The 25,187-nt window shown below is 48.3% G+C and overlaps 1 protein-coding gene across 4 annotated transcripts in view; it reads left to right on the top strand.

The window, feature by feature from the left end:
- Positions 1–11,836: 11,836 nt before the first annotated feature.
- The window catches only part of LOC119847971 (zinc finger protein 628-like), a 53,233-nt gene continuing 39,882 nt past the window's right edge, over positions 11,837–25,187 (top strand). For 3 of the 4 annotated variants that reach the window (XM_038383265.2, XM_043502090.1, XM_038383261.2), the window contains exons 1-3: positions 11,837–11,974; positions 23,683–23,772; positions 24,204–24,398. In XM_038383265.2, coding sequence (XP_038239193.1) covers positions 23,694–23,772; positions 24,204–24,398 — 274 coding nt within the window. In that variant the 5' untranslated portion in view covers positions 11,837–11,974; positions 23,683–23,693. Of the gene's footprint in view, positions 12,156–23,682; positions 23,773–24,203; positions 24,399–25,187 lie in introns of all 4 variants that reach the window. The other variant, XM_043502089.1, reaches the window with a different exon arrangement.

Genomic DNA, 25,187 nt, shown 5'->3' with positions numbered 1-25,187 from the left:
GCTTTTGTGAGCTACAGCCCACTTTGTCAGATGCATTTGGTGGAAAATACAGTGGGGAGATTTATATACACACACAGAGAACATGAAACAATGGGTTTTATCATACACACTGTAAGAAGAGTGATCACTTAAGATGAGCTATTACCAGCAGGAAGTGGCAGGGGGAAGGAGGAAAACCTTTTATGGTGATAATCAAGGTGGGTCATTTCCAGCAGTTGACAAGAACATCTGAGGAACCGTGGGGGTTGGGGGGGGGGATAAACATGGGGAAATAGTTTTACTTTGTGTAATGACTCATCCACTCCCAGTCTCTATTCAAGCCTAAGTTACAGATACAGAGGCAGCTGTGGGAGTGACTCCTGCAGTGAAAGACACATTGAGGATGACTGGATGTGGAAGCTGTGGTATGTACATGATCCTGGAGGGGGGAACCGGTAAGAGTTTTGTCTGCATGAAATGCCGTCTGATAGAGCTGATGGAGGAAAAGATCCGAGGTTTGGAGATGCAGGTGGAAAGTCTCGTTGAGTTTAGGAAGGGGTTTGAGCAGATGATGGAGCAAAGATATGAGGTATCTGAAGGGAAAAGCTCAGACTCTCGGATGGAAGCAGGGCTGGGGAATTTTGAGGGGAGTCTGGGTGAGGAAAGTGGTCAGTGGAAACATGTGACTCAAAGAACCAGGCAGAGAAAAAGACGGGCTAGTGAAAGAGAAATAGAGCTTAGGAACAGGTTTGCAGAGTTGGAAAATGAAGAAGGGGCTCAGCAGGTAGTCACTGAAGGTGGAAGGGTAAGGAAGAAGAGAAGAGAGGCTAGCCCTATAGAAAAAGGGGAAGAGTCAAGGGAGACTACACCAAATATGAGCCCCAGGAGGATACAGGATGGGTTGAAGAAGATTGTAAGGGAAAATAGGAATGGAAAGAACTTGCAGCCAGAGGGAACAGGGGAGAGACTGGAGAATAGCACTGTCACCAGGAAAAGGCAGGTCTATGTGATCGGGGACTCTTTATTGAGAAGAATAGACAGGCCTGTAACTAGAGCTGATCCTGAGAATAGAAGGGTGTGCTGTCTTCCGGGTGCTAAGATAAGGGATGTAGACCTGAGGTTGAAAAGGATCCTCAAGGGAGCGGGAAAGAATCCCCTAATTATCCTTCATGTGGGAACAAATGATACAGCCAGATTCTCGCTGGAAAGTATCAAGGGAGACTATGCTAGGCTGGGGAAGACGCTTAAGGAAATTGAGGCTCAGGTGATCTTTAGCGGGATCCTTCCTGTTCCTAGAGAAGGGCAACAAAGGTGTGACAAGATTATGACTGTCAACAGATGGCTTAGGCAGTGGTGCTATAAGGAGGGCTTTGGGATGTATGGCCACTGGGAGGCATTCACGGACAGAGGTCAGTTCTCTCGGGATGGACTTCATCTGAGTAGGGAAGGAAATAGACTTCTAGGATCGAGGCTGGCACAACTGATAAAGAGAGCTTTAAACTAGGAATTGGGGGGAGATGGATGGGAGATGTCCGGAAAATCTCCACGCCAGATTTTAGCATTGAGAGGGAAGAAGATGAAGTAAGAAAGGATACAGCCATGGGTAGGAGAATGTATATAAGGAGCGAGGGCGGTGTGGATACTAGTCTAATAGGTTATAATGGCTGTAGAATGACTGTGCCTAATAGGGTACAAAATGTGAGCGAGGCCAAACAGCAAAAATTAAGATGTTTATACACCAATGCGAGGAGTCTAGGTAACAAAATGGAGGAACTAGAGCTACTGGTGCAGGAAGTGAAACCAGATATTATAGGGATAACAGAAACATGGTGGAATAGTAGTCATGACTGGACTACAGGTATTGAAGGGTATGTGCTGTTTAGGAAAGACAGAAACAAAGGTAAAGGGGGTGGAGTAGCATTGTATATCAACGATGAGTTAGAATGTAAAGAAATAAGAAGCGATGGAATGGATAAGACAGAGTCTGTCTGGGCAAAAATTACATTGGGGAAGAAAACTAGTAAAGCCTCTCCTATGATAGTGCTTGGGGTGTGCTATAGACCTCCGGGATCTAATTTGGTTATGGATAGAGCCCTTTTTGATGTCTTTAATAAAGTAAATACTAATGGAAACTGCGTGATCATGGGAGACTTTAACTTCCCAGATATAGACTGGAGGACCAGTGCTAGTAATAATAATAGGGCTCAGATTTTCCTAGATGCGATAGCTGATGGATTCCTTCAACAAGTAGTTGCTGAACCGACTAGAGGGGATGCCATTTTAGATTTAATTTTGGTGAGTAGCGAGGACCTCATAGAAGAAATGGTTGTAGGGGACAATCTTGGCTCAAGTGATCATGAGCTAATTCAGTTCAAACTAAATGGAAGGATTAACAAAAATAAATCTGCAACTAGGGTTTTTGATTTCAAAAGGGCTGACTTTCAAAAATTAAGGCAATTGGTTAGGGAAGTGGATTGGACTGAAGAACTTATGGATCTAAAGGCAGTTGAGGCCTGGGATTACTTTAAATCAAAACTGCAGAAGCTATCGGAAGCCTGTATCCCAAGAAAGGGGAAAAAATTCATAGGAAGGAGTTGTAGACCAAGCTGGATGAGCAAGCATCTTAGAGAGGTGATTATGAAGAAGCAGAAAGCATACAGGGAGTGGAAGATGGGAGGGATCAGCAAGGAAACCTACCTAATTGAGGTCAGAAGATGTAGGGATAAAGTCAGAGAGGCTAAAAGTCGAGTAGAGTTGGACCTTGCAAAGGGAATTAAAACCAATAGTAAAAGGTTCTATAGCCATATAAATAAGAAGAAAACTAAGAAGGAAGAAGTGGGGCCGCTTAACACTGAGGATGGAGCGGAGGTTAAAGATAATCTAGGCATGGCCCAATATCTAAACAAATACTTTGCCTCAGTCTTTAATAAGGCTAAAGAGGATCTTGGGGATAATGGTAGCATGACAAATGGGAAGGAGGATATAGAGGTAGATATTACCATATCAGAGGTAGAAGCGAAACTGAAACAGCTTAATGGGACTAAATCGGGGGGCCCAGATAATCTTCATCCAAGAATATTAAAGGAATTGGCACCTGAAATTGCAAGCCCATTAGCAAGAATTTTTAATGAATCTGTAAACTCAGGAATAGTACCGAATGATTGGAGAATTGCTAATATAGTTCCTATTTTTAAGAAAGGAAAAAAAAGTGATCCAGGTAACTACAGGCCAGTTAGTTTGACATCTGTAGTATGCAAGGTCCTGGAAAAAATTTTGAAGGAGAAATTAGTTAAGGACATTGAAGTCAATGGTAAATGGGACAAAATACAACGTGGTTTTACAAAAGGTAGATCGTGCCAAACCAATCTAATCTCCTTTTTTGAAAAAGTAACAGATTTTTTAGATAAAGGAAATGCAGTGGATCTAATTTACCTAGATTTCAGTAAGGCATTTGATACCGTGCCACATGGGGAATTATTAGTTAAATTGGAGAAGATGGGGATCAATATGAACATCAGAAGGTGGATAAGGAATTGGTTAAAGGGGAGACTGCAACGGGTCCTACTGAAAGGCGAACTGTCAGGTTGGAGGGAGGTTACCAGTGGAGTTCCTCAGGGATCGGTTTTGGGACCAATCTTATTTAATCTTTTTGTTACTGACCTTGGCACAAAAAGTGGGAGTGTGCTAATAAAGTTTGCAGATGATACAAAGCTGGGAGGTATTGCCAATTCGGAGAAGGATCGGGATATTATACAGGAGGATCTGGATGACCTTGTAAACTGGAGTAATAGTAATAGGATGAAATTTAATAGTGAGAAGTGTAAGGTTATGCATTTAGGGATTAATAACAAGAATTTTAGTTATAAGCTGGGGACGCATCAATTAGAAGTAACGGAAGAGGAGAAGGACCTTGGAGTATTGGTTGATCATAGGATGACTATGAGCTGCCAATGTGATATGGCTGTGAAAAAAGCTAATGCGGTTTTGGGATGCATCAGGAGAGGCATTTCCAGTAGGGATAAGGAGGTTTTAGTACCGTTATACAAGGCACTGGTGAGACCTCACCTAGAATACTGTGTGCAGTTCTGGTCTCCCATGTTTAAAAAGGATGAATTCAAACTGGAGCAGGTACAGAGAAGGGCTACTAGGATGATCCGAGGAATGGAAAACTTGTCTTATGAAAGGAGACTTAAGAAGCTTGGCTTGTTTAGCCTAACTAAAAGAAGGTTGAGGGGAGATATGATTGCTCTCTATAAATATATCAGAGGGATAAATATAGGAGAGGGAGAGGAATTATTTAAGCTCAGCACCAATGTGGACACAAGAACAAATGGGTATAAACTGGCCACCAGGAAGTTTAGACTTGAAATCAGACGAAGGTTTTTAACCATCAGAGGAGTGAAGTTTTGGAATAACCTTCCAAGGGAAGCAGTGGGGGCAAAAGATCTATCTGGTTTTAAGATTCTACTCGATAAGTTTATGGGGAGATGGTATGATGGGATAATGGGATTTTGGTAAGTAACTGATCTTTAAATATTCAGGGTAAATAGGCCAAATCCCCTGAGATGGGATATTAGATGGATGGGATCTGAGTTACTATAGAAAATTCTTTCCTGGGTATCTGGCTGGTGAATCTTGCCCATATGCTCAGGGTTTAGCTGATTGCCATATTTGGGGTCGGGAAGGAATTTTCCTCCAGGGCAGATTGGAGAGGCCCTGGAGGTTTTTCGCCTTCCTTTGTTGCATGGGGCATGGTTGACTGGAGGGAGGCTTCTCTGCTCCTTGAAGTTTTGAACCATGATTTGAGGACTTCAATAGCTCAGACATGGGTGAGGTTTTTCATAGGAGTGGTGGGTGACATTCTGTGGCCTGCGCTGTGCAGGAGGTCGGACTAGATGATCAGAGTGGTCCCTTCTGACCTTAGTATCTATGAATCTAAGTTAATTGTAAACCTCTCCAACGCATCATCAAGGATCTACAACCTACCCTGAAGGACAACCCATCACTCTCACAGATCCTGGGAGACAGGCCAGTCCTTGCTTACAGACAGCCCCCCAACCTGAAGCAAATACTCACCAGCAACCACACAACAGAACCACTGACACAGGAACCTATCCTTGTAACAAAGCCTGTTGCCAACTGTGTCCACATATCTATTCAGGGGACACCATCATAGGGCCTAATCACATCAGCCACACTATCAGAGGCTCGTTCACCTGTGCATCTACCAATGTGATATATGCCATCATGTGCCAGCAATGCCCCTCTGCCATGTACATTGGTCAAACTGGACAGTCTCTACGTAAAAGAATGAATGGACACAAATCAGACGTCAAGAATTATAACATTCAAAAACCAGTTGGAGAACACTTCAATCTCTCTGGTCACTTGATTACAGACCTAAAAGTGGCAATACTTCAACAAAAAAAGTCAAAAACAGACTCCAAGGAGAGACTGCTGAATTGGAATTATTTTGCAACTGGATACAATTAACTTAGGCTTGAATAGAGACTGGGAGTGGATGAGTCATTACACAAGTAAAACTATTTCCCCATGTTTATCCCCCCCCCAACCCCCACTGTTCCTCAGACGTTCTTGTCAACTGCTGGAAATGGCCCACCTTGATTATCACTACAAAAGGTTCCTCCCTCCCCCCCGCTATCCTGCTGGTAATAGCTCACCTTAAGTGATCACTCTGGTTACAGTGTAGTGTATGGTAACACCCATTGTTTCATGTTCTCTATGTATATAAATCTTCCCACTGTATTTTCCACTCAATGCATCCAATGAAGTGAGCTGTAGCTCATGAAAGCTTATGCTCAAATAAATTTGTTAGTCTCTAAAGTGCCACAAGTCCTCCTTTTCTTTTTGCAAACACAGCTGCTACTCAGAAACCTGTTCTTTTTTATCATCACTAGTGGCTTGAGCCGATCTTTATGTTATGTTTCCTGGGATGAAAGAAGTAGGAATTCATCTCTTGCTACTCCCAGTCACAACAGCTACAGCTGAGTGTTCTTTTTCATCATTGAATAGAATTTTGTGTTTTGAAAGAAGTTGCCTTCTGCCTGATCATGTGAATGAACTAATGAGCATATCAATTGAAGGAATGGAAGTACCGGACACACGAGAAGCCACCAAAGATAAATACATTGCATTCAAGAAGTTCATTAACAGAGTCATGCAAAATTATAACAAGAAACCAGGAAGGATGTAGATGTAGTGCTTCATAGAAGGCTTGAATAGCCAACTTTAATTTGTGCAATGATTTTAAAATCTAATAAAATGGTCATGAAACATTTTTCAGTTTTTACTATGGTGCCATACAGCCCACCTTTACCCTCACAGTCTCACCCCTCATCAGCCCTGACCTCCCGCTCATAAATTTGAACACACACCCCTAATTTCAATTCCTGGGGAAAACACTGATTTGGCATCTCATAGCTGGAAACAGCCAGACAGCTGATATAAACTGACCAATCTCTAAGGGGTGGAATGGAGTTATGCTGGTTTACACCAGTGGAATCCACTGGAGTTATGCTCTTCCAGCTGGGGAGGGGACAAATACCATTGTTCTCCCAGCAATCCTTATGTCAGTGGGACATTGACTCACAAGAGCGCCAGTGCTTGCACCACCAAGGCCTTTGATAATGCTTATAAAAAGAGCAGGTGAGATGTGTGTTTAAGTGATTTTTAAGTTGACAGGGCCCCGTGATGGAAGTGGCGCAAGACTGAGAAGCTATGTACAATCCCTGCTACCCCAGGCCAGAATCAGACTCCCCAGTACAGCAAGGTATTAAGAAAATGCCTAGCTCTAAGCATGTCAGCCCTAGGGAAGTCAATAGGGTTATTGCTGTACTCAAAGTCAGGCAAGTGCATAAGTAGGGCCTCGAGCCGTAGTACTCAACCCGTGGGCCGCACGTGGCCCAATTTGCACACAGCTGTGGCTTAGCCGTGTACTGAAGGCTGCTGGGCCCATGGACTGCCCCACTGCCTGGTGCAGCACAGTCCAGGGCCCTGACTGCCCTGCCCCACATGGTGGAGTCCAGGGTTGGGGCTGCCTGGCTGCCCTTGTCCTGACCTCCCTGCTGTCCAGGCTCAGGGCTACAATGCCTTGCCACCCGGGTCCGGGCTTGGGGCTGCACTTCCCTGCTTGGCAAAGTCCGGGCTGCCCTGCTGCCTGACCCCACCCAGCGGGGTCCAGGATCAGGGCTGCTGTGTGACAGAGTTAGGGGGGTAGGGGCTTCCCCGTGGCCCCACATCTGGGGTCTGCTCCTGGCCCCACTCTGTGGAGGGGTCTGTGGGTGGCCAAAGTGTTGGGCACAGGAGTCTGTAGAGGGATTTGGGGGGGTGGGTACTGTGGTTCTCAACCTGTAGCCCACATTGATAGATACGTTGAGAACCACTGGCCTAGAGGGACCTCAGCATATTTAGCTTACCAAAGAAGTTAAGATGTGATTTAGTCATGGTCTATAAGTACTCTCACTCCTATTTGATCAGTGTGGTTAGCTGAGATCCAAGGTCACACTGGTTGTCTCAGTGAGGGCAGGAATGGACAATGGAGCCAAGAATCGTTGATGCAATCCTGTTCATTTATAAAGAATGTGCAGAGTTCTGTTTCCTTTAACATAGCAACTAAGGCCTTGTCTACACTGGCACTTTACAGCGCTGCAACTTTCTCACTCAGGGGTGTGAAAAAACACTCCTCTGAGCACAGCAAGTTCCAGCACTGTAAGCCGCCAGTGTAGACAGTGCACTAGCACTGGGAGCCGCTCCTTGTGTGCTGTGACTACATAAGCCACATGTGCCACGACTACACAAGCGTGGCAGCACTTTAATGTTGCCAGTGTAGACTAGCCCATAGTGTTTGCTCACAGCTCCAAGCCCCTTTCTAGCCAAAACTCAGCTCAAAAGCCCTCTCTCACAGTGCTTCTTTGTTGTTGGGTGCTTGCTTCTCTGGCCTCTCTTGTGCTTCTCTCACACGGAGACAGACATGCACACCTCCACCAAACCATATCCAGTCAAATCCCCCCACCCATATGTGCCTTGCATCTACCTGTGTTTTCAGTGGAGATGCTATTGTTTCAGCTATCTGCTTCCATAAAAAAGCTTAACTGTTCCTTAAAAATCAACCTGCAATGAAGGGCAGCTGTCACACTCACCAGTTTCAAGGTTTAACCCAACCTATAGCAAAACCTACACACGCATAACAAAGCACACTAGTTAGGAGCTGCAGTCAGCAAAGTTCAAGCTGGAAATAAGGTGCACATTTTTAACAATTACTTAGGTGCTACCTCAATTTCTCTAGAAATCAACCCAGGGTTACACGTATATTGGTTTTATTAAATGCTGCTATTGGATCAAACAGAAAAGGGATGGAGCTTATGCATGCATGCACACATTCAATGCATTCATACCCTCATGCACCCACACAGTCACGCAGGCGGAGAGCTACTGGAGACAGCATAGGAAGCCGAGAAGCCGAAGATCTGGGTCGGCGAGCAGGTCAAGAAGAAGAACCTGAGAGCGTGCTTTCTTCCTTTTATTGGAACTGAGCGGCTCCTGTCATGTACACTGAGTTTTCCTTCTGTGTCCACCACCAAGAAGCATTCCCAGACCTCATTCCTTTCACGCATACAAGGTTCTTCTTTTCTTTACAGCACCCCATGATTGCCTTCTCAGGGCAGATTACATCAGACACACAGTAGAACTGATCAATGAAATTGTTTTTAATTGTTCACTTTATTAATATAACTTCATAAGCAAAGTTTTATGAATGAAACAACAACATTTATTCATAAAACCGGTTACCCCAATAACTGGCTAATTGAGTTTCACTTTCCATCCAATTGCTGCTTAAATCACTGAAACTTGCACGGCTTCAACATTGTAACTCCTATTCACTGTTTGCCATTCCTTACACTTGTCCATATTATCATGCAAACTCCATTTTAATTTGTCCCAAACTTCATTTTAAAATGCTCACTCCATTTTGCTAAACCTTGCTGTAATCTTATTAGCTTAGTTTAGATGTGTGAATGAGGTATGTATGGATGATGGAATCAACCTCCAGCCCCAGCCCCTCCTGATAAAATAAAGTGTAAACACCAAGGGCTGAAGATGCAGACAACAGCCCTGACAAAGTAAGAGGAGTCCACTCTCAAAAGAAAAGAACAAAAGTACAATTGAAGACACATCAAAGTCAGGTCCTAGGCTGAAAGTCATGTCTGCAATTGACGTGTGATCAATCACACCAGACCCAGAGGCAGCGTGACACAGCAAGACCTATAGACTCTGGATTCAAACTAAAGCCTACAAAAAGTATGGATGAGATGGAAGACTTTGGAGGGTAACATTCTGCTGCCAACATGGAAGGGCATCGGTGCATGCCCAACAGAAACCCAGCCCTTCCTCGTGCCCGGCTTTCCTGGCCAGTTAGCCACCACAAGCTACAAACCCAAGATACTTTCAGGACTGGTAACTAACTATACAGCAGCTGCAGAACATTTGGGGTGTGTGTGTACAAAGGTATTAGATATTAGTTATTGGTCATAAATCAAATTGTGTTATAATAAACGTGTCTTGTCCCCTAAAACAATCCTGTGTAGTTTTGTCTGCATAACAACACCTGGCTCCTGGCTCTTTTCTCCTTGCAGTTCCTCTCCACCCAGTCCCACATACACGCCCTTTTTCACACTCTTCCTGATCCGCCTGATGGAATATTATAAAGCTTGGGGGTTATACAAGTCGTAACTGAAAAGGTTACAAAACTTGCAAAAGTTACAAAATTTAAAAGGCTATGCTAACAATTACTAAAAGTTACGTTTGACTAGCAATGACTGAAAAGTTACAAATCTTATAATAAAAAGAAAAGGAGGACTTCTGGCACCTTAGAGACTAACAAATTTATTTGAGCATAAGCTTTCGTGAGCTACAGCTCACTGAGGCTCTAAGGTGCCACAAGTCCTCCTTTTTTTTTTTTTGCAGATACAGACTAACACGGCTGCTACTCTGAAATCTTACAATCGCATTCTACTGGATTGAGTGGAGGCTTTACATAACATTAGGGATCTGGGAAATTCTCCATCGCTTTCAGTCTTTAAACCACAACTGGATTCTTTCTTTCCAGAATATATTCTTCTTTAGTTACATGCTATGGGCCTGGGTCAGGCTCTCTGCCTGAGCTATGCAAGTCATCAGACTCAAGGATCTCAAACTCAAATCACCATGAGAGCCACATGAGGACTAGTACATTGCCCCGAGGGCTGCATCACTGACACCTTTTCATACAAAGATACAAAAGCCCCACCCCCAAGCCCCACCTACACCCCACACCTTCTGTGAGGCCCCACCCCTGCCCCACCTCTTCCCACTTCCATTCCAACCCCTTCCCCAAAGTCCGCCCCCCAACTCCACCCCCTCCCTGCCCCTATTCCAACACCTTCCCCAAATCTCCGCCCGGCCCCGCCTCTTCTCTGCCTCCTCCCCTCTCTCCTGGAAAGTCCTAAACAGCTGTTTGGCGATGGGAAGCACTGGGAGGTAGGTGAGGAGCAGGTACCCAGCGCGCTGGGAGAGGTGGAGAGTGAGGGATGCTATGCGGGGCCACAGGAAAAAGCTCCACAGGCTACGTGTTTGAACCCCCCCTTCCGAGGGGGGAGGGATAGCTCAGTGGTTTGAGCGTTGGTCTGCTAAACCCAGGGTTGTGAGTTCAATCCTTGAGGGGGCCATTTAGGGATGGGGCAAAAATTGGGGATTAGTCCTGCTTTGAGCAGGGGGTAGGACTAGATGACCTCCTGAAGTCCTTTCCAACCCTGATATTCTATGATTCCATGACTAGATGGTCAGAATGGGCCCTTCTAACCGGGGGGGGGGGGCGGTTTGTGGGTTTTTAACTGATCAGTGAAATAGTTGAGGTCACTGGGCTTTAGGTCAGACCCTTGAGGATGTTTGGGAGCAGCTGACAGGCCTGGGACATGGAACAAGCACAGATTGAGAGCAGCAGAGATGAACCGTTCTGAGCCTATGCCATGTTTCTCCTCCTCCTCTCTCCCAGCACTTTCCATGCTGTGCCCCCACCCTCCTCCTCTGTACCCCCAAATTATTCCCCCACCCTCCTCCTCTGTACCCCAACCTCTCCCCCCGCTCTGTGCGGTGCCCCACCCTCCTCCTCTGTACCCCCAAACTCTCCCAGCACTCTCCAGGCTGTCCCCACCCTCCTCCTCTGTACCCCAAACTCCCCCCTGGCTCTGTGCAGTGCCCCCACCCTCCTCCTCTGTACCCCAAACTCCCCACCACTCTGTGCGGTGCCCCCACCCTCCTCCTCTGTACCCCAAACTCCCCACCACTCTGTGTGGTGCCCCCACCCTCCTCCTCAGTACCCCCAAACTCTCCCAGCACTCTCCAGGCTGTCCCCACCTCCTCCTCTGTACCCAAACTCCCCCCTGGCTCTGCTCCAACCCAGAGCCCTGACCCCCTCCTGCACCCCAACCCCCTGCCCTAGCCCTGACCCCCCCCAAACCCAGAACCCCTTCCTGCACCCTAAACCCCTCATCCCTGGCCTCGGCCCAGAGCCTGCACCCCCAGCCCAGACCCCCACTCTCCTCCTCTGTACCCCCAGACTCTCCCAGCACTCTCCAGGCTGTCCCCACTCTCCTCCTCTGTACCCCCAACCTCTCCCAGCACTCTCCATTCTGTACCCCAAACTCTCCCAGCACGCTCCAGGCTGTCCCCACCTCCTCCTCTGTTCCCCAAACTCCCCCCGCCCTCTGTGCGGTGCCCCCAGCTGCCAGTACCAGAGGCCCCGCCCCGCCCCGGCCCACCCCACGTGGAGCAGCCACAGCTGGTAGCTGAGCGGGGGGTGGGGAAGGTCCGGGCCGCCGCTCCGGCCGCTGTTCCTGCGCCTGCGCGGCTCTGCCCACCAGGGCCCCGCGGCGGATTCGGAGCGGGCGAGGCGCGCTGCGCGTTGTGACCCTGCCCGGGAGAGCGGCCGCCGCGTGGGGTGAGTGTCCCGCTCCGGCGCCTTCCCGCCTGGCGGGGCCGCGAGAGCTGGGGCGGGGGGGGGACCCAGCTGTCAGGGCCCCCCCACAGCGAAGGGGCTGCGAGCGCTGCGGTCGGTCCTGCCCTGGCTGCACCTCCAGCTCGTGTAGACAAGCCCTGAGAGTCTCCCCAGAGGTGCCGGGGTAAGCAGCGCATCTGGGCCGCAGCTGGAGGGAGGCGAGGGAGAACGCCCCTTGCCTGCCCGGCTGGGGTGCGGGCGCGGGCGGTATTTGCCCCCGCTGCAGCGTCTCCGAGCAGACTGGAGTCAGAGCTGCTGTGGGCAGGGGTAGGCACGGGAGCCTCATCTACACTAGCCCGGTGGTTTTCAAACTTTTTTTTCAGGGGACCCAGTTGAAGAAAGCTGTGGATGCCCGCCACCCAGTGGAGCTGGGGATGAGGGGTTTGCAGGCGGCGCTCTGGGCTGGGGTTGGGAGGCGGGAGGGGGCCAGGGCTCTGGACTGGGGGTGCAGGCTCTGGGTGGGGGTGGGGATGAGGGTTTGGGGGTACAGGAAAGGGTTCTGGGTTTGGGGGGGCTCAGGGCTGGGGTTGGGATGCGGGAGGGGGTCAGGGCTCTGCACTGGGGGTGCAGGCTCGGGTGGGAATGGGGTGAGGGTTTTGGGGTGTAGAAAGGGGTTCTGGGTTTGGGAGGCTCGGGTTGGGGTGAGGGAGGGGGTCAGGGCTCTGGACTAGGGGTGCAGGCTCTGGGGTGGGGCTGAGGATGAGGGTTTTGAGGTGCAGGAAGGGATTCTGGGTTTGGGGGGCTCAGGGCTGGGGTTGGGTTGCAGGAGGGGGTCTGGGCTGGGGATGCAGGCTCTGGGCTGAGGCCAGGGATGAAGGGTTTAGGGTGCAGGAAGGGGTTCTGGGTTTGGGGGGGTCAGGGCTAGGGCAGGGGGTTGGGGTGCAGGAGGGGATCAGGGCTCTGGGCTGGAGGTGCAGGCTCTGGGGTGGGGCTGGGAATGAAGGGTTTGGGGCGCAGGAAGGGATTCTGTGTTTGGGGGGCATAAGGTTGGGGCATGGATTTACCCCTGGCAGCTCCCGTTCAGTAGCGCAGCCGGGATGCAGAAGCAGGCTTCCTGCCTGTCCTGGCACCGTGGACCACGCTGCGCCCCGGAAGCAGCCAACAGCAGGCCCGGCTCCTAGGCAGAGGCGTGGAAGCGTCTCTGCACGGCGGAGCCCCGTCGCCTCCCTGCCCAGAAGCTGGACCTGCTGCTGGCCGCTTCCGGGGTGCAGCGCGGTGTCGGAACAGGTAGACGCTAGCCTGCCTTAGCCGGGCAGCACCGCTGATGGGACTTCTTATGTGCTGACCAGAGCTGCTAGGGTCCCTGGGTTCTGAGCAAGGCGACCCAGTGCCTTACATACCCAGTACTTTGAAAAACACTGCCCTTGGGCACGGAGATGTTACTGCTAATTTTCAAAGGAATAACGTTAATGTGTTATGTTTTTTAAAAAACCTCTAAACATGAATTTTGCAATCTACTGACTGTCTCATTTAACCTCGCCTCTGATTTTAATTTTTAAGTAACGAAGCCTGGTGGGCCAAGACATCTGAGATGAGATTGATAAAGTGTGATCCTCTCGTTCCAAGTTCATATGGTAGAACATTTACTGCTAATAAATATTAGTGCTGAAATGCCCCGGTTGGGGACCCATTGTGCTGCGTATTTCTAGTCAGACAACTGGCTAATGTGAACGTAGCTATGCTGTGTTCTGCTGCTGTGGTTTTATCTCCTGTTCTCTCTGTCTTCCTGTTGTAAATGATTGTGTTCTCTGGATTGCATAATGATGATAAACTCAAGAGCTGCCACGTTCCTCCCCAGCAGTGGCTGGATTGTCATGGTGGATAAGTGATCTCCGCTCAACGTTTGCATATCAGCTTATGTTCATGGTACCTGGGTTGAAGGTGTTACATACATATACATGTAGGATGTTCATACAGGTCTCCATCTTGTGAACCAAGCCAAGCCTGATGCATTTGTGAGATTAGGGAGTTGGAGGGGAAGGTTTAGCTGCTTTTCTGAGGCTGCCTTGCATAGGGCTTGGATGCTTGGAAAGTTAAGGCCAGTCAACTGAAGGGTGAAGTCAGTGTGAGTGGGGCTTTTCATGGCCCCTGGTGCCAGGTAGACTTGTAGCCTGTGCTGACCTGTAGAGTTCTGACTGCCCCATGTAGACCTGGCTGGTGTAAACTAAAAGGCATCCACCATGCATTAACATAGTCCTTTTCAAAATGGGACTACACAGCACATTTAGTCAGTGCCAGCAGAATCTACCGGTGGCAGTTAGAGCATAACATGTTACTGTGCGCTATCATTTATGCACTGCAGCACCATGTGGACAATCCTTAAGTTAAAGCACGTTTTCTCCTGAGAGAAAGCAGGAGTTAAGTGGCCTTAGTTTGCCATAACTTAGTTCTCCTCCTAGGCACTTAACTTCAGGATGAGAGACACAAACTGCCACGAGGATGTGAATCAGTTTTAACTTTTGTGCTTTAACTTCACATCTGAAGTTGATGTGCCTTAACTTTCCTGTCCCTGGGTAGACATGGCTTCATGTCATTAGTATCCAAATGGTAACAAACGGAGGTGCTGGAACGGTTTTTATAGGGAAGGGTGCTGAGAGCCATTGAACAAACTGTAAACCCTGTATTTGATGGAAACCACTTCAAGCCAGAGCGTGCAGCAGCACCCCTAGCTCCAGCACCTAAGGTAACAAGTAGATTTGAAGTGATTCCCTTAGGGAACTGGCTTTCCCTACCTGAACTCTCCCATTCCCACCCACTCCCTGCTGGTCTGTTGCCAACGTAGTCATTTTCCAACACGCACCTGTAGATTGGAACAGCCTGGGGCACCATTTAGGGAGGGCAGGCGGGGGACTTCTCCCCCTCCATTTCCTACCACAGTGGAGTGCAAACAGGAAAACTAACTGTTGCTCTGCGCTCAGAGGAATCCGCACCCCGTAGCTGGGGTCTGAGTAAGAAGTTGTTGGTGGCTGACAGGGCTGGCTCCCAGGAGTTGGATCAACAGCTCCCCCCTGGGCCCCGGGAAATGTAAATTCCCTGGCTGTGTGGGCCGCTGCTGCTCTGTGTCCCAGAGCCGGAGAGCTGTCAGCATTGCTCTGCACCCCTGCACAGGGCGAGACTGATGAGGTTCCCAAGTGCCCCCTGCAGCTGGATGGCTGAGAGCCTGTGCACCCAGCAGCAGTACAAACGGTTCTCAAAGCACTTCATGTGGGTAAATAGCTCCTTGTCACCCAGCTGAGAGGCAGGAGAGAGCAGTTTCTAGGAGAAGAGACCTGTTGAGTGCTGATCTCCTTAACTCTCCCATAAAGCTGATCAGTTTTATTTTCAGAGTGACAATCAGTTAGACATTTCAGTTGCTCCTGATGGAAATCAGAGGAAGTCATTGTACATAGCTCTGCTTCTTAATCAGAAAATACAAAAAATGCTCCTAATCAATTTTGTTGCCCTTCTTTGTACCTTTTCCATTTCTATTGTATCTTTTTTGAGATGGAGCGACCAGATGAGCCCACAGTATTCAAGATGTGGGCGTACCATGGATTTATAAAGAGGCATTATGATATTTTCTGTTGTATTATCTATCCCTTTCCTAAAGGTTCCTAACATTGTTAGCTTTTTTGACTGCTGCTGCACATTGAGTGGATTTTTTCAGAGACCTATCCACAATGACTCAAAGATCTCTCTCTTGAGTGGTAAGAGCTAGTTTAGACCCCATGATTTTATGTGTGTAGTTGGGGTTATGTTTTCCAATGTGCATTACTTTGCATTTATCAACATTTAATTTCATCTTCAATTTGGTTGCCCAATCACCCCATTTTATGAGATCCCTTTGTAGCTCTTCACAGTCTGCTTTGGACTTAACTATCTTGAATAGTTTTTGTATCGTATGCAAATTTTGCCATTTCACTGTTTACCCCCTTTTCCAGATCATTTATGAATATGTTGAATAGGACTGGTCCCAGAACAGACTCCTGAGGGACATCACTATTTACCTCTCTCCATTCCATTCTGACCATTTATTCCTTCCCTTTGTTTCCTGTCTTTTAACCAGTCCATGAGAGGACCCTCCTTCTTATTCCCATGACAGCTTACTTTGCATACGAGCCTTTGGTGAGGGACCTCAAAGGCTTTCTGAAAATTTAAGTACACTATATCCATCGGATCCCCCTTGTCCACATGCTTGTTGACCCCCTCAGAGAATTCTAGTAGATTGGTGAGGCATGATTTCCCTTTACAAAAACCATGCTGACTCTTCCCCCAATAAATTATGTTCATCTATATGTCTGACAATTCTGTTCTTTATTATAGTTTCAATCAGTTTGCCCGGTACTGAAGTCAATCTTATTGGCCTATAATTGACAGGATCACCTCTGGAGCCCTTTTTAAAAATTGGCATCACGTTAGCTGTCCTTCTGTCATTTGGTACAGAAGCTGATTTAAATGATAGGTTACAAACCACAGTTAATAGTTTTGCAATTTCACATTTGAGTTCCTTCAGAACTCTTGGGTGAATATCATCTGGTCCTGGTGACTTCTTACTTTTTAATTTATCAATTTGTTCCAAAACCATCTCTAATGACACCTCAATCTGAGACAGTTCCTCATATTTGTCACATAAAAGAATGGCTCAGATTTGGGAATCTCCCTCATATCCTCAGCCATGAAGAGCTATGCAAAGAATTCATTTAGTTTCTCCGCAATGGCCTTATCATCCTTGAGAGCTCCTTTAGTATCTCGATCGTCCACTGGTTATTTAGCAGGGTTTCTGCTTCTGATGTACTTAAACTTTTTGTTATTACTTCTGGAGTCTTTGTCTAGCTGTTCTTCAAATTCTTTTTGGCCTTCTAATTATTATATTTTTATACTTCACTTGCCAGAGTTTATGCTCCTTTCTATTTTTCCACACTAGAATTTAACTTCTACTTTTCAAAGGTTGCCTTTTTGTCTCTCACTGCTTCTTTTACTTTGTTGTTTAGCCACAGTGGCACTTTTTTGGTTCTCTTACTATGTTTTTTAATTTGGGGTATACTTTTAATTTGAGTCTCTATTATGGTGTCTTTAAAAAGTTTCCATGCAGCTTGCAGGGATTTCACTTTTGGCCCTCTACTTTCTAATTTCTGTTTAATTTCCTCATTTTTGTGTAGTCCCCCTTTCTGAAATTAAATGCTACAGTGTTGGGCTGCTGTGGTGTTTTCCCCACCACAGGAATGTTAAATTTAATTATATTATGGTCACTATTACCCAGGGCTGAAAGTAAGTTAGAGGACTTACTGGTACCCCGAAGTCCTGAGCAGGGGGCGTGGCCTCAACTGGAAGAGGCATGGCCTTAAATCCCTAGGCCCTTTAAATCTTGATTTAAAGGGCCAGGGCTCCAGCTGCAGTCGTGGTGGCTGGGAGCCCTGGCCCTTTAAATCACCCCCGAGCTACCAGCTGCAGAGGCGGCTGGGAGCTCAGGGGCGATTTAAAGGGCCCAGGGCTCCAGCTACTGCAGCGGAGCCCCGGGCCCTTTAAATCACTGAGGAGCCCTGGGGGCTCCCGGCTGCCACTGCTACTCCGGGGCTCTGGGCTCTGTCAGAGCTTTAAAGGGCCTGGGGCTCTGCTGTGGTAGCAGCTGCCAGAGCCCTGAGCCCTTTAAATCCCCACCTGAGCCCTGCTGCCCGAGCCCTGGGGTAGCAGTGGCCGGGCTGCATCGGGGATCGTACTGGCTTACTTTCACCTCCGCTATTACCAAGCGGTCCAGCTATATTCACTTCTTGGACCAGATCCTGTGCTCCATTTAGGACTAAATCAAGAATTGCCTCTCCTCTTGTGGGTTCCAGGTCTAGCTGCTCCAAGAATCAGTCATTTAAGGTGTCAAGAAACTTTATCTCTGCATCCTGTCCTAAGGTGACATGTACCCAGTCAATATGGGGATAGTTGAAATCCCCCATTATTATTAAAGTTTTTATTTTTATAGCCTCTCTAATCTCTCTGAGCATTTTGCAGTCACTATCGCCATCCTGGTCAGGCGGTCGGTAGTATGTCCCTACTGCTATATTATTATTCAAGCGTGGAATTACTATCCATAGAGATTCTGTGATACAATTTGGAGTACAGTTCAGCTTGGAAAAGAGACGACTAAGGGTGGATATGATAGAGGTCTATAAAATGTTGACTGGTGTTGAGAAAGTGAATAAGGAAATGTTATTTACTCCTTCACATAATGCAAGAACCAGGATCACCCAAGGAAATTAACAGGCAGCATGTTTAAAACAAACAAAAGGAAGTACTTCTTTCCATAATGCACAGTCAACCTGTGGAACTCGTTGCCAGGGGGTGTTGTGAAGGCCAAAACTATAATAGGGTTAAAAAAAGGATTAGATAAATTCATGGAGGAGAGGTCCATCAATGGCTGTTAGCCAGGATGGTCAGGGTTGCAGCTCCATGCTCTGACTGTGACAGTGTCCCTAGCCTCTGTTTGCCAGAAGCTGGGAGTGGACAACAGGAGATGGATCACTTGATGATTCCCTGTTCTGTTCATTCTCTCTGAAGCATCTGCCGTTGACTGTCGGAAGACAGGATACTGGGCTAAATGTGCCATTGGTTTGACTCATTTGTATGATTTGGGATTGGGAATATCTTGCTGGATTATGTCCCAATTGTTCTAAATTTATATACAAATTTAAAATATGGCTTTAACTGGTGTATTTATATATTGCTTTCTCTATATAGAAATTAGATACAGTGCTTCTGTCAGCTAATTTCTAAGTTATCTGCCAAAAAAGTTTTCATGTGCCAAAGTAGCTCCTGGAATCATGGTTAAAGTTGCCCCCCCTTTCACCAAAATCTGAAATGGCAACTCTGCGAACAGCATCTCTAATTTCAATTCCTTCAGTTTTGGCAGGCCATCATACTTGTTTGCTGGTAGTTAGTTGTCTGGAGGTAAGTTTCCATGGCTGTGAGCCTTCCATGGAGCTGGCTGATGCTATATTAGGCCTTGTCCACATGAGAAAGCAGCATCTATTCAATTTAAGGTGTGATTTTTAAACTAGCTAATGGGTGCAAATGGGTGTGGATGTTCTGATTTCTGATAAAGCAGCTCATTTAATAGATTCTAACTGGCCAGAAGGGATCACTGTGATCATCTAGTCTGGTCTCCTGTATAACACAGGGCATAGGTCTTCCCTGAATTTAATTCCTATTTGAACTAGAATACATCTTCTGGAAGAACATTCAGTCTTGTTTTAAAACTTGCCAGTGATGCAGAATCCCTCACAACTCTTGGTAAATTGTTCGGAAGGCTGATCATCCTCATTTAAAATTTTTCACCTTATTTCAAGTCTGAATTGGTCTAGCTTCAACTTCCAGCCATTGGATCGTGTTAATTTTGTCTGTTAAATTGATCAAACATTTGCTCCCTGTGTAGGTAATTACAGATTGTGATCAAGTCACCTCCTTAACCCTCTCTTTGTTAGGCTAAATAGATTGAGCTCCTTGCGCATATCGCATAAGACAAGGCATATTTTCTAATCCTTTAATCGTTCTCATGGCTGTTTTCTGAACCGTCTCCAATTTATCAACAGCCTTGTTGAATTGTGGGCTCCAGAATTGGACAGAGGATTCCGGCAGTGGTGTCATCAGAGGTAAAATAACCTCTCTACTCCCACTGAAGATTCTCTTGTTTGTGCATCCAAACATTGCATTGGTACTTTTGGTCACCCGGGAGCTCATGTTCTGGGGTTCTCTACCATGACCCCCAAGTCGTTTTCAGGGCCACTGTTTACTAGGATAGAGGCCCCCATCCTATAAGCATTACTATAGCCTTTGTTCCTAGGTGTATATATTTACATTTGGCCATATTAAAATGTACGCTGTTTGTGCCCAGCTTACAAAGGTGGCTCTGGATCAGTGTCCTCTTCCTTCTTTACTGCTCGCCCCCGTCTTTGTGCCTCTGCAAACTTTACTGGGTATGATTTTATATTCTCTTCCTGGTCGTAGATAAAAATGTTAAATAGCATAGGGCCAAGAACAGATCCCTGTTGGACCCCACTAGAAACACCCCGTTTGATTCCAAATTGATTTAAGCCAAAGCAAAATAAGCCTGGTTTAAACCATTCACATTGCCTTTTGTACTGGTTTATAATCACACTCTAAACTAACCTAGTTAAACTTTCTCCCTTAGATAAGGCCCAAGATAGTTAAACATTTTTAAAATTAACTTCTAAAAACATTATTTTAAAGTTTTTAAAAAGACAAACCTGCATCCCTGGTAGAAAAAAGCCCCTGAGTTTCTTGTGCCTTGGTCTATAGGGCATGGCCGGTGAAAGCAAACCTGGAGAGTCCTGACTAAGCACCCAAGATTTGGGGGACCTGATTCTCTGTTATGCCAAAGGTCCTTTTCTGCTATTCTAGCACCGTAAAAGTGAGTGGAAGTGGCCTGCTGAGAATCCCCTTGTGCAGCTGCTCTGTAGCTGATGTGGATCTGGCAGAAGGTTTCTGAACCTGAACCTGCCCTGCTCTCAGTATCCTGTGTGTGGGGCGGGTGGGGGGGAAGAGTATTTAATTTAGATGGACAAAAGGGGCCCCAAGAGTCAAAGGTGTTAACGCAACCCGGTCACTGTCCAGAATTGAACAAGATATGGGTTTTGGTACAGAAACTTCATCCTGCTGAGTCCTATAGCTTTGAAATGTTTAAATAAGGCTTTCATTTTAACAGCATCTCTTGTTTCCTTTAGCTGGAGAGAGACTTTAGAAGGAAAATCCACCTTGTGATAAGTGTCATTTTGGGAGGAAAGGGATGGGCTAGAGCTGTTTAAAGTCCAGTCCTGTTTCCTAGAAGATAAAAACAAGACAAATGCACACAAAAGGGGGAAGAAAAGAACAACTAAGTTAGAAACTGTAGCTTCAGTCTCTGGAGTTGATGCTCACTTGTAGCCTCACTGCTGGAAATACACAGGCACAGCCCCGGGGTCTTATGAGCCTCTCCAAGATCTGGCAAACTTGTACCAGCATCAAGCTGTTTAGGGCATTGCTTTGAGCTGCCTCTTTCTGGTCACAGGCTTAAAGCACTGTTGCAAAATATGCAGTCTTGGCCAGTTCGTAGTAAACGCGAGGAAAAAGGAGAGGGAGAGAGGAAAGTGAAGAAATAAGGTACAGCTGGAAAAGGACACGTTTGAGCGAGGAAAACAAAGTCTCACATCGCAGGGGGTGCTTGAGATTCAGCTGGAGCCGGTAGAGATGGTGATGTCATCTGGGTCCTGCTCTTTGGCCCGGTCTAGTCAGGACATCTCTCAGGACCAGGATGGGTGAAGGTTCGGGATCTTACGCAATGGTGGAGGTGGCAGCTGTGATGCTGAGGCTCATTGCCATATCCAGGGAGTGTTGGGTGGAATAGCCCATCCCCTTGTTGTTTTGTCTGCCAATTAAACCTAATTTCCAACACACCAATGTGGGTTAATTGATTTTCGGTCTCACACTGCTCCTGTTCACCAGGCATGATCTTAACAAAGTCCTTGAGTTATATTAGGAGGCCTTTTGTGTGGACTATTCCAGTTTGTCTCCCGTTCTTATCTTTTCTCATCAATATTTGTTCTAGGTTATTGGGACATTCCATGACCTTCCACTCGCTTCTCACAGTTGAGCTCACAGGATAAATATGTAGGCCCAGTTATTACAACCGGTGGATCAGGGCATGGCTGGAGTGTACCACGCTGCAGTGACTGCTCTCACTTACGCTAGGAGTAGGGCCGGCCACCTCATAGTCCCAGAATAAAGAAGCGCAAAGGTCGTCTAAAGCCCATGATCCTCCTCCAGCCCTGCCCCAAGTGGAGAATGGAGTAACTGAGAACCAGACCCAGTGTATGCATCCTATGTCCTCCCCCAACCACTCTGCTGATTTACGCTGGCTGGAGGAGGAGTGGATGGGGCGTTGGGGAAAGAACAGAGCAGAGGATCTGCAGTGTTCCCAGGCCAAGAGAACGCCCTGGTTTCCATGTGGGCACCTTTGCAGATCCCTGACCCAACCTTGAATGTTATCTTGGAGGGTTAGGCCTTACCTACACAGGTCAGAGCAACGTCACGGCTTAGCTATAGCAGGGTAACTATTGCTGATCCACTACCGCGCTCTAAGAATGGCTCCCTGCATGGACACTGCATAGAAATAAATGACTTTGTTCCAGAATAATTGCTCTGCTTTGGAGTGCCAGTCGATCTCCACATGTAGACAATCCTTTAAAGACCTGAAAGCTTGCAAACAAAACTGCCAGCAAATCCCAAGCTTTCTCCATCTTCCCTGTTATTACTTGGCCTCTCAGGCTGGGCTGCAACATACCAAGGGGGAGACGAATATCTGGGGTCTGCAGTCTTCCGGATGCTTTGCCATAGCTCGCAGCAGGGCTAGTGATGCAAAGAGGGCCCAGGCCGAGCGTGTGCTGCCATTGAAAGGCAGCTTGAATCCAGGCAGTTCTGACCCACTAATACAGATTGACCCACTCCATGAATGGTCTCCTTTAGCAGACTTGGCACAGAATTCTGCAACAGAGTTAGGCTAAATTGCCTGAACCTGCCTCTCCCTGCTGCCTGGGGAGATGCTGGAGCCAGGGGTGGCAGGTTTGTATAATTTTTGGTGGTGCCCAGAACGGGTCCAAGTCCCCCCCCACACCTGCCTAAGGCTCTGGGAAGGAGTTCGGGGCGTGCGGGAAGGGGTTGGAGTGCAGGTGGGGTGCAGACTCTGGGATGGAGTTTGGGTGCTGGGTGCAGGCTTTGGGCTGGGGCCGGGGGTTGGGGTGCAGGAGGGGGTTTGTGATGCAGGCTCTGGGAGGTAGTTTGGGTGCTGGGTGCAGGCCATGGGCTGGAACAGTGGGTTGGGATGCAGGTGGGGGTGCTGGGATCCCAAACATTGGTGGAGCCAGGCCCTCCGGGTCCTGAACTTGCTGGAGCACAGGCACCATGGGCCCCTACAACTTGCTGCCCCTGGCTGGAGCTGGACTCTCCTTGACTTAACAGGCAGCTGGTGATAGTGTGTTCTTTGGGCAGGGCCTGGGCAGTGGAACAAGCTTTCATCCGGCTGCCCACCAGGGCTCTCTGCAGGGACCATGTTCGTAGACAGTCAGAAAAGTTGAGGCCGGCTGGGGCTGGAGGTTGAGAGGGGAAAACCCTGCCTGCTGGGCCTTAGGGTGGAGTTTTTCTGGGACTTTGTGAGCTGATGACCCAACGCCTTCCCCTGCGGTAACCGGACTTTTGGTGTCCCATCAGTACAACTGACTGGACGCTGCTAGGTCCAAAATCTGGCAACCCTAGAGCAGGGTCAAGTTTGCTACTGACTTGTCAGGTGTTTACATAATGAGGTTAATGAGCAAGGAGCTCCATTCCACAGCAGTGCTTCCATGCTGGCTCCGAGCCCCGGAGCCCTAAGGAGAAACCTCCAGGGCTGGTTCCAGACAACACACGGGCCTAGGGGCCTGCCTGTTCAGAGTCTGCTTGGGGCTGGCTGCTGTGGTACAAGGGCAGACAGAAGAGTGTTGTAAGGAAAACAAAGCAGCATCCCTGAGAATACAATGGGACGTGGAGGCCATTGGAAACCTCAGCCATGCTCCATAGTGGTTCCTGCATTCTGGAGCTGGGCGTATTGCCCATTGCTGGGAAGCAGCCTCCCTCAGAGTAACATTTTGCTGTTACAGCTTCGAGCTCCATGCTTGGAAATCAACCATCCAGTCATCTGCAGAGCACCCGAGACGGGACAATGGAGGCTGCCAGCCTGCCAAATGAAGGTAATGCCCTTTATCTTTTGAGAACAAAGCATGGAAAAGCAGCATGTCCTAGTGGATAGAGCAGGGAGCTGGGCATCTGAATTCTAGGACTGATTCTGCCCAGACTCATTGCATGACTGTGGACAAGTCACTTCCCCGCTCTCTGCCTCAGTTTCTCCTAAGCTTTCTTCCAGACAGGGCAGCATGTCCCTAGTGAGCCCCTCAAATCTGGGCCATGCCACGTTCTCCAGCATTATGTTAGATTGGCTTCTGGAGCGATTGAGACGGGAGGAGCTGCGGTGGTGAGCAGGAAGGGGTCAGGGTGCAGGGGTGGGGTGGGGTGATAGGAGGGGAAGTGGGTGTGGTGGTCCTCTGTGCCAATGTAGAAACAGAAGCCGGTGATGATGTGACATCTTACAGCACCATGATTCTCCTAGTCTCTCTGCCAACAGGCCAGTTTGCCCCAGGCTCCTTCCTGGAGAAGCTGAACTCCCTGGTGAAAGGAATCGGCTGCCCCAATCCCGATGTGGGGAGGGCCCCACACAAAGCCTTTGACAAGAGATGGGCAAGTCTGTCACGTCCAGCCCCTTCCGCTCCCTCTGCCGAGGTGCCAGTGACCGGATCCCCTCCATCATCTTGCTCCAACGGTAAAAAATAATTACCTGCGCATGGCGCACATTGGGCTATTACAGCCCATCTGGGTGCTCCCAGCCCAGAAGCAGGTAACAAGGGGTTGGAACTACCTTTATCCCAAGGAAAACAACTGCCCAGCATGTGGGACCATGGAGAGTGGGCCACGGGCCTCATTGCAGAGCTACTGGAGTGAGCCCTGGCAGAGGCATTGAGAACTTTCTCGTGGTGTGCACCGTCCATCCCTGCTGCAGCTGTGGTCCACTGAGTCTGGGCCATGCTCAGCCGCCACCTCCCAGCCTGGCCGGCTCAGTGTCATGCCCAGTCCCTGTGCCTCTCACCCGTGGCAGCATGAGGCCAGGGTGGTACATTCCTTGGACAGGAGTAGCTCCATGGCAGTGGTGGAAGGAGCAGTGCTTGCCGCCCCACTGGCTGGTGTGCCCACTCAGGTTTGTCCCTACAGGCCCTCTGTCATGGGGGCGGGGGGGGGACAGTGGGGTGGACAGTGCTGCTGCATGGCAGAACGTGTGTCTGGCTGCAGGAGAGATCTCTCCCCCTCCCCTCCCCCCCCAAACTGGGCTGGTGCCTACTTCCCCTCCCCATGGCCACCCCCATCAGTCCCGCAGCTCAGTCAGTGCATGGCCTCTCCTCTGAGAGCACCCTCAGGTGGGACGGGTGTGGGGAGGGAGGCTGAGAAGCCAATGCTTGCTGGGGCAGTTGTTTGTTCCTGTCTGGGGACGTGCTGACATGGGAGCTAGGGAGAACTCGGATGAGACTGGGCAGGCTAACGTCTCTCCTGTGCGCCT

The sequence above is a fragment of the Dermochelys coriacea genome, chromosome 24 (assembly GCF_009764565.3).
Source record: "Dermochelys coriacea isolate rDerCor1 chromosome 24, rDerCor1.pri.v4, whole genome shotgun sequence".
NCBI lineage: Eukaryota > Metazoa > Chordata > Testudines > Dermochelyidae > Dermochelys > Dermochelys coriacea.
The sequence above is the reverse complement of the archived record's forward strand: the minus strand, read 5'-3'. Positions and strand labels throughout refer to the sequence as shown.